Below are 10,513 nucleotides of genomic sequence, written 5' to 3' on the forward strand. Positions count from 1 at the left end.
TTTACATCCTTTGTTCGATACTTCGTCCCCCTATCTCCGATTGCTCAACACAATTACATGCCGCTTAACTGCTAATTGCAGCGTGCGAAACCATTTCAGCTGTTTTTCAGCCGTAAAAGCACGCTCCATCTCACCGTTCGTGTCGCGCGAACACGATTTAGCAAATCCGATCGCGAACGATTTATTTATCGGTCGCTTGAACATCTTGGAAAGAAGAGAGAGATATGTACATTGAATCTGATTTAACAAATTGGCGTATCATGATAAATAAGTATGTAGATATATACATTGGCTATAATAATATAAATATATTATAGATTATAGAATATTAATTTTATTAAATTGTGCACGATATTATATAATATTGAACAATTGATATATCGACGCGAATTTCGGTATTTTTTCTCGATATTTAATTCAGTTTTCCCACGGATCGTTCCGTTCATCTCATTTTATGCGATCCCTTGGGCGGCTGCAGTTATGCAAATCGAGATGATACACCATTAGTGGTATCCCTCCGGCGCGTCCTTCTCCGCGGAAGCCAATCAGCGTCGCGAGAGGCGCGTAATTAGCAGTTACATTATATCCTTCGGGTTTCGTGCGTATGTGCACGAGACACTGGCGACGAGTGCGCGCACTCATACTCACACACGGTTGTTCTCGCGCTTGTTAGGATTCATAAGGTGAACGTCGCGTTACACGCGACCCGGTGGCCCTCATTAGAGCTCTAATTGCACGTGATTATCCTGGCAATTACTCAGGAATACATTACGACTCGCCAAATCGCGATCACGTGGGCGTCGCGTCATGTCGCAGCTTTGCTCTCGTGCTCGAAAGTATACATCGCTAATCTCGCTTCTCATCATTAATAACATGTTCTTAACTTGGATGAAACCTCCCATCTCTTCTATTGAAAAATACTTTGAAATGATACCAATCTAAGTCTCTACGATTTATAGAACTAACGTATTGCACATTTTTTATCTAGTAAATTATATATATATATATATATGTATGTGCATATATACTCGCATTGACGTACGTGCATTTGCATTCTACATTATAATAATTTTTCCTTGGGTCTTTAATTTAATTAACTTGAAAATTGCAAAAATTTATCTATTCTTAGTATTTTAAATTATTAAGAACAATCGCATACAATGCTTTTTGAAATTTCTTGTCTCTTAAATATCGATTTTTATTATTTTAAATAAGAGGGGTCCTAAAATCGATTTACGCCCGGGTGTTCTTTTGAACATCCATCATTACATGATAAAAATAGCTTGATACAGCCGTGCGTGAAAATTTTATTGGCTGATATTCCGAGGCACACGAATGGCTCCAACCGATTGACAATATTTCACGTTTTATTAACGCAAACGTCGTCGCGCGAGGCACTCCTCGATGTCTTTCAATGATCCAGGAAGACCCGACGAGAGAGATGCGTGGCGACGGCGAGAATACCGTTGTCGAACTGGAGGCGTGCATTTATCTGGAAGCTCGACAATTCTACCATGTCTCGTTAACATAGTGGAAGTAAACGTGATCGCTTCGCCGCCATGAAGAAAGAAAAAAGAAGCTGTAACCACTTATTCTCGCGCGATCATGCTTTCTCATGCGAAACGACAATGTCGATAGAATTACGCATTATTATTTATTCGTAATTACTCGTATGTTTCTTTTCCTAGTTGCTTAATGACAAAAAGTTCATATATAATTATGAGTTCATATACATATAATAATAAGAGGATTGTATGTAATTACTGTTCACGATCTCGCGTTTTCTCGATAAATATATGTATGTGTGTAAAAATGAATGTTTATGGAGTTGTTAGATAGGCGTGATCACACAAGCTGACCTTATTTTTGAAATGGGAAAAATAGACGCCGGTTAAATATATTTTCCAAGCAATTTGGCTTATCTTTTTTACGATGTAAAAAACGATTTGCATTACCAAGTGGCTACAGTTTTTTTACGACATGATAGCTATGTCATTTATCTATACCTTCTCTACATTGTATATTTGCTTTTTTTTCGTATATATTTAAGTCTGGATTGATCTTAACTATGGAAAAGAGTCTTGAATATTTTACACATATATCTATATCGCTTTTTTGATCAGAAAAAAAAAAAAACAAATTTAAAATATTCTGGCATGACATTATTCTATATTTTGGAGCGACAAGAAAAAAAATAAAGATTTGCGAAATGTAAGTTTTTAACATAGGAAACAAGAGAGGATAACTGTTACAGATTTCTATCGTAAATTGTTTACCTGCACACTCTCGAACTTCGCGGCGCTGACAAAGCGCAAGAAAATAAACGTTGCCCGGCTGTATGGCGATTTTTTGCGTGAAATAGTCACAGAGCACAACAAAGAGAAGAACGATGCGAAAGGAGAAGATGAAGAGGAGAACGCGCGCCAGGAGCCTGTTTAGAGAGCATCCCGACGTGGTAACAGCGGCCCAAGATGGCGTCCGCTCTCTGTGGTTCCTCGTTTTCTCTTTCTCTCTTGGTTTAATTTCCCATACCATCAACCATCATCTCGTCCTTTTTTGGTGCGCGCGTTACGCCTATGGAATACGTAACACACGCAGCACGCGCGCGCGCCGTGATATACGCACGTGATACAACGCATCTGGAGCGCGATTTTACGTTTGTTCTTTGCCGATACGCGCGTGTGTGTGTGTGCGCGAACGAAACAGTATCGAGCACCACCGAAAGACACACGGCCACCCCTCGGTCACGGATTAGCATATCAATCCCCTCGTTATACGGCCTCGACGGTCTCGCTCTCTGTCTCTCTCTTTTCCGCTCGATCCGCGCCATTAAGGTTCGCGCGAGTATAATAGTGTATAGCCATTGTTACATTCGATCGCGAGTTCTATTTGTGATATCCCGACTATAGGTAGTTACAGATTTTAAATCGGCTCTATTTGACACGCGAATGCTGGCTAATTGGAAATTTTAAAGCAGTTTTATTTGTCATGCGAGTACTAAAACGCGCTCTCTTTAATGCTCAAACTCTAATTGTAGATTGTAGATGATATCTACAGAGTCTCTGGTATCTCCAGCGACTTTATAATGGCATCGATGAAAATTAATGTAATTTTCAATTAATTGATTAATCAATAACAAAAGGAAAGAGGAAGAGAAACAGAAAAAAAAGAGAAAGAAAAAAATTAAAAAACAAAAAAATAAAATAAATTAAGTCATAGCATAATTCTTTTCCAAAATTTTCAAGTTTTTTTACCTAGGAACGGTTTTGTGGCTTTGTAAGCGATTCTTATAATTTTTTCTATCTTTCTTTTATCAAATGCCGAGCTTTATATTTTTCCTTCTTTTCATATCCTTATATTTAGAACAGTTTAGTTGGGCACGGTGTGACTCACCACGATAATTGATGAATATAAGTGAGATTAAACGTCTTTAAAAATGAGATTTTTCTTAGGTCCGTATTTCCATACGATTCCTCCTTAAGCTCTACGTTTATAACCGCTGTATTATTATCGCTACTAATGCTGGTACTGGTTCTTGGGCTTGATGATAATAAATATCGATGATACCGCTAATAAATATTACCGACGGATTGCATTAATCTATCACGTTTGATATCGTATTATAATCTACCGCTATATTAATAATGTTGAAATATGATATTAGTTGAATATACGTTAACGGATAATAGTCCTTGTGAGCAACCTTGTTTATGGACAAATTCATCAATATAGTTGTCAATCTTCCTGCTTTTTTCGTAGAAATAATCCGATATAGAGCTATGTTCAGTAATGTTAATTAATGCTAAGTGTTTGTCATTATCACTATAGCCAATCGTATAATTCATACGGAAACAAAGAAACTGTCGGTTAATTAACGATATAAAACCGATCTATAATGATCCATAATGATCCATAATTTGTTGAGTGCGAAAAAAAGTTATTACGAGATATCATTTTTATTACGATGTCGGCTTTGCGTGCCCCGTCGATGAAGTGTCAGACGCATTGCATTGCCACGATATGATATATAATTGCTTTTTTATGAATCAAGTGTATCGCGCGCGGATTCAGCGCGGCAAACGCGAGCTTTATATTTTTCCTTCTTTTCATATCCTTATATTTAGAACAGTTTAGTTGGGCACGGTGGCTCACCACGATAATTGATGAATATAAGTGAGATCAAACGTCTTTAAAAATGAGATTTTTCTTAGGTCCGTATTTCCATACGATTCCTCCTTAAGCTCTACGTTTATAACCGCTGTATTATTATCGCTACTAATGCTGGTACTGGTTCTTGGGCTTGATGATAATAAATATCGATGATACCGCTAATAAATATTACCGACGGATTGCATTAATCTATCACGTTTGATATCGTATTATAATCTACCGCTATATTAATAATGTTGAAATATGATATTAGTTGAATATACGTTAACGGATAATAGTCCTTGTGAGCAACCTTGTTTATGGACAAATTCATCAATATAGTTGTCAATCTTCCTGCTTTTTTCGTAGAAATAATCCGATATAGAGCTATGTTCAGTAATGTTAATTAATGCTAAGTGTTTGTCATTATCACTATAGCCAATCGTATAATTCATACGGAAACAAAGAAACTGTCGGTTAATTAACGATATAAAACCGATCTATAATGATCCATAATGATCCATAATTTGTTGAGTGCGAAAAAAAGTTATTACGAGATATCATTTTTATTACGATGTCGGCTTTGCGTGCCCCGTCGATGAAGTGTCAGACGCATTGCATTGCCACGATATGATATATAATTGCTTTTTTATGAATCAAGTGTATCGCGCGCGGATTCAGCGCGGCAAACGAAGTGTAAATGAGACGATTATTACTGCGAAATGAAGAGAGAAAACAATGAGGCTCGCGGCATCTACATCTCTTACACGAAAACATCTCCGAGCGATATACGTGGATCTCTACGCGATCCTTGTAAAAAATATCAATCTTTCTTAACGCGAAAAAAACTAATGACGCACTACTGAAATTTATTAATCTGCATGACATTTGCATAAAGTATATCACTCTCGATAAATAGAAAATATATGTGCACCAGAGATAATCTAATTATCATTTTTAATCAAACTGATTGATTAACTCAATCTTATTAAATATTCAATTTACAACAAGATAGTCGATATTACTTGATAATCCCCATGTCGGATAGCAAATAATAATTATTATTATTATTGACTTGTTAGAATGACGCAAAAGCAATTCCGATTAAGAGAGAGTTTCGAGTTTGATTAAAAATTATATTGAATCGTTTGGCTTAATTTAATTTTGCGTCATGAGATTATTTGTGAGATAATATTACGATATAAACTTTCTTCACATTTACCTGCGTTTCCGTCAACGACAACGCCTGCGCCAACTGCTTCCTCTCCGCGCCGACGACGTAGTGATTTTTCTCAAAGGCGTGTTCCAGTTTCAGCAGTTGGCTCGGACTGAAGGCTGTCCTTATTCTCTTCGGTTTTCTGAAGGGTTGAAGCAGGAAGCCGGGTATATCAGGACCTGAGACGCAAACAAAGTATTAAAATAAAAATGAGCTCTTGAATTAAATTACGACTCTAGAATGAAATTAGCTCTTACATTAAACTCAAAAATGTTTAAATTTAATCTAAGGGAGTTATAATTTCAAATTTTAACAGAATTTAATAATATATCATTATATCATTTTTATTAAAACTTAATGGATGAGGTGAAAGCGCGCAATGAAGGAAAAATAAAAAGCGAAATTACAACAAAGTTGAAGAGAATGTTATTAAGAAGGAGGAAAAATGTTGAATTTAAATAATGAATCATATGATATGAATCGACGAAGGTAAGAATGCGTATAATTCAAGCCGACAAATTAAAATAGTAATTAAATTACACGAGGAGCTACCTGCATAAAGTTTTCTCGTCATCAGACAGTCGGTTGGCATAAGCGAATGGGGGAAGGGAGGAGAGAAATAGAGGCCGTACGATTTATTAACGATTAATTAATTGTTAAACGCCGCGACGTCATCCGGTTGGTATCTGTATATTGTGGTCTCGCCTTGAAAATAAGTAACCGACACGCAAGCCACACAAATTCGTTCGCGAACCGTAGGGCAGTATGCGTGCCGGCGAAGAAAGGAAAGAAACACCTATTCCCGAGGCGGAGAGAGAAAGAGCCAGGAACTCGGGGCCAGGTAATTGAGTATTCTACCACGAAAAAGCCATGTCGATCGGCCGATAGCCACGTCTGCCGGAAGTCACCCGAGATGCTTTAGCGGAAAGCACGGGACGATAAATCGCCACGTCGCCCCGCACAGTTTCCCTTCGACGCGTGACTATACCTCTCGACCGTGTTTCATGCAGTGCGTTAATCCGATTTCTAGCACTCGCCAATTGAGATCGTTGAGGAAAAATTGCGAGAATAGTATCGAGATCGAAATCGCCAGAAAAAATGTCGTTCGAGATTGACGCTTGAAATAATTTAAATATAAATCTCGGGATTACAGAATAAAAAACATACTTTACACACAATATAATATATAAGTGTGAAATTTATAATTTAAAGTAAATGTCTAACAAAATATCAGACTTGCCTTCTATTCCGCATGACGATCACCGGCATTAATTAGCATCTACACGTACCTTCCGTGTTATTATTCATTGCGGTTTCTAAATAACAGCGTTAGCGCGCAAAGTGATCTAAATAAGTTACGCTCAGTAGGTTATACAGCTAGTAACAGCGGTATAACGTACACACGACCAGTCGCAACGGTGAATCGTATCATTTGCATTGCGAAAAATTTTATTCACCAGGATCCACGCGGCTGAAACTGACAAGTTAATAACTGGATAGTCGAGCGACTGCTATATCCTCTAACCATCTGTACGTTTCCCATATTTCTACCGGCTGCAAATTCGCAATTGCATCGCGCGCGCGTTAAAGCTGTCAAAGTGATCTAAAAATACATGAGACGCATCGACTAGCAGTATCGCGATTGGTCGATGAATCATTTCGTTTAATGCTATCGATACTCGGTCAATGTACCTGTAAGTATCCGTGACTTTAGGTAATGGACCGGTATCCTTGATACCCGAGTAGAGACCACTCGATCCATACTGACAGCGCAAATCTCATTTGCATCGCGAAACAATCCGCTATATAATCTTCATAGCCGAGGTTAGAGGCGTATCATTTCAGAGATGACCTTCTATTGCAGTGGTATAAGAGTCACATTTTCCTTGTTCTAAGAAACAAAAGACTTTATAAAAAAGTACTCGGTCGGTAACAAGTACTTTCATATAATCCAGAATTAATTTATATTTGAGAATTTGATTAAGATGATTTTAATTAAGCAATCCTAATGCCTCTTGAAATATATTTACAGCTTTATATTTGATATATCACTGTTTTGCTCGACGCCTCGTTTCCCCCGTTGTCATTCTTTAAAATCACGTTTTCGCAAAAGAGTCGCAAAGCGAACGTCTTAATGGGCACGTCACATACACAGGCGTGTGCTGCTTAAATAGAATGCGCCTCCACGTGCGAGCGCATTCTTGTGAATCGCGCGGCGAAAGTTGATCATTGGATCAAAGCACCTCGCGTGCGAATAGATGCATTAATCAGGGCTATCTAGAGGTGGCGAAAATGGAGCCGCTTTCGTGATTCGTCGTAATTCACATAACCCACCGATTTGGAGAAATGTAGCGTAAAAAATGCTTCATTTTATCTATATGATTTTCGTGAATAATTATTTATATAACAAATTTGTTGATCATTTAAAGGTAAATTGATATATCAATATATATATATTTCCGTCGTGCGTAACAATTTATCGATTAAAGCATCCCATAATTTACTTCTTTCTGTTATTTCCAACAACAAAGGGAACGAGCGTAGATAAATGTAAATGGTATCGAATTACACAAACGGGCGAGAGAGTCTCTACAGGTACACGGTCGACGTTAATTACAGCAACGGAATAAAGGATCATTAGCGGCGCGCCCGTGCGTGAAGCGATCGCTATTTATGTGGGTAATGAATAGTAATGCGGTGACTCTTACTGCGACTGTGCTCGGCCGCAATTTTGAATGCGCGACGAATGTTGCATACAGCAACCATGATCCACAACTATGAAGTAACAATCGCGTTTCACCAATAATTAATCAGTTAGCTGGTCGACTAGGATAACGTTTAATGATGCTAAACAATAGATGATGAGAATAAATGACGCGCACGTAATAAACAATTATTCGATTTTCTCTGGTGTCATATATATTTTAATTATTCTAATATTTTATTCCACGACACCCCTGTATATATTTAATAATTCTAATTTTAATTACATCCTCAATTTTTTTTTAAATTCTTATGAGAGAGATAGTAAAGAAAATAAAAAGTTATGAACGCGGGAAATATTTTATATCGTTCGATCTTCGGGAACGCGGGCGATCCGCGATCCCTATCGATCTTGCGGCGAGAGATCGCGGAATAGATACTTCATCGAGGAGAGCTCGTCGTCGTTAGCGATTCTCTAAGAGCTTCCTAGACATCGCCTAGAGCGGCACGCTTAACTCGTCCTTTACTCGAGCAAAGTAGAAACAGAGGAAGAAGAAGAAGAAAAGACGAAGATGAAACCACGACAACAACGAAGACGACGACGAGGAGAAGAACGACATAGCGCGCAGAACGAAGAGGACGACGATGCAGAGGAACGAAGAGACGAGTCGGACGGCCTGTAATTACGGGAAGCTTGTGCTGCGGCTTTCGCAGCTGAGACGCCCAGAGCGACTCGAAATTACTCAAAAATAAGACCAAATGGTAAACGTATCAAATTATATCCCCCTCCTCTCTTCGCAGCCAACTTCCCTCGGGCCCCCTCTCTCATCTCTTTCTCTCTCTCTCTCTCTCTCTCTCTCTCTCTCTTTCACCGATATTCCGTACTCAACCTCCGTATACGTGTCCATCTTTCTCTCTCGATCTCTCTATCTCTGGTATCGCATTTTGCCGGTAAAAGTCGCTCCCGCGCGCCCGGCGCATCGCACTCTAATGCGTTTTTAATTGTCACTAAGCGTGCGACGAGACGTCGTTAGTTTCGCACGCGAAACTAACGACGGCTGACGCGATCGTGAAACGAGTGAAAATGCAAATAAGCAAAGGTGGATGCGCCGATGCATTCGATAATTTGTGTTATTACATTCGTTGAGAAAGCGAGCTTGGACTTCCGAAAGGAGCAACATTTTTTTCTGTATTTTAAAAAAGAGACTCTACTGAAACCGAAAAAATGTGCGCGTATCCAGATTAAAATATTGCCGAATAAAAGACTGTCAACTCTTATACTAAGTTTTTAGGATCCTTTTCTCTTTGTAGAATTTTTCTTTTTTATTAAAAGTCAGTTCATAAATTGCAGAGAGCTTATAGTGTGACATCACAGTATTTTACTGATTGCTCGACTTTATTATTTCTCGCGGTTACCGTAATTTTCCAACGGCGATCGTCGTACTTTTTCACGAAGTAATTTCATCGCATATCTGAAATAATTAACCGTGACGCTATTAATTATTCGAAACCGATCTATTTAATTCCGTTTGCCGTCGGATAATTTCAAATTGGCAACTGACCGTAAATATAGTGAATTGTGCTCGGCCGTGCGAGATGAAGAGTTAATCTCATCGGAAGTTTAATTAAAAGTTAGACCAACAGTTAATTCAAGGCTGAGATGGCCTTGAACTTTAGAGCTGCGATGAAATTATTCACTTTGTGCATCCTTACAAAGATCTTACAATTATAGCAATACATATGTAATTAATTATATGTAATTACGACAAGAGACATGATTTATACAAAAGTGATTAAGCGCTCAATATCGTGGCATCGTAAAATTTTATAGTTCTCTCACATCTCTATTTCCGCCTTCCTCCATAAAATAACCATTAAATAAGTTTTATATAATAGTAATGACATATATACATATGGCCTAAGTATCCTTGTCATAATATCATGTCATAATGTCGTGTGTAAACGCGCCTAAGAATCTAGACGCAAGTTAATAAAATATTCGACTCGCACAGCAATTACGAAATGACACTTTCCGGCCGTCGAAGTGGAGCCATTTAATGATTTTAATAACCCGCGATTGATTAGACGGCGACGCGGTCCTTTGATTTCGCTACCGGTAATTTGCGAATGGAATAGAAATGACGCGAGAAAATCCCATTTCCCCCGCGACAAAAGGGTGATTGGCACGTCGCGGTCGTAAAGTCTGCCTCGATGCAAACGGCCGCGACCGGTTTTACGAGAGAGACTATTTAAAGCATAATCGAATTCGCTCTAATGGCGATTATTAGCGCCAACGCAAGCATTTATGAATTTCGCGATAAATTAATAGTAATATCTTAAAGTTCAATAATATAATAAAAAAATAAAAATCTTATGTCACATCTTTAGACGAAGAAAAAGATTTAAAACTTTACGCGCATACATATCATAAAATATATGTAAAAA

At 38.2% G+C, this 10,513-nt stretch overlaps 1 protein-coding gene and 1 long non-coding RNA gene across 2 annotated transcripts in view; one reads left to right on the top strand and one right to left on the bottom strand.

The window, feature by feature from the left end:
- The window catches only part of LOC115240440, a 222,757-nt gene that overhangs the window by 154,803 nt on the left and 57,441 nt on the right, over positions 1-10,513 (top strand). The window lies entirely within an intron of this gene.
- LOC115240433 (homeotic protein empty spiracles-like) overlaps positions 1-10,513 on the bottom strand; it is a 31,701-nt gene that overhangs the window by 12,429 nt on the left and 8,759 nt on the right. The window contains exon 2 of the mRNA XM_029815569.1: positions 5,372-5,544. Within this exon, the coding sequence (XP_029671429.1) occupies positions 5,372-5,544 (173 nt within the window). The remainder of the gene's footprint in view (positions 1-5,371; positions 5,545-10,513) is intronic.

Source organism: Formica exsecta, unplaced genomic scaffold (genome assembly GCF_003651465.1).
Source record: "Formica exsecta isolate Colony F162 unplaced genomic scaffold, ASM365146v1 scaffold43, whole genome shotgun sequence".
NCBI classification, from domain to species: domain Eukaryota; kingdom Metazoa; phylum Arthropoda; class Insecta; order Hymenoptera; family Formicidae; genus Formica; species Formica exsecta.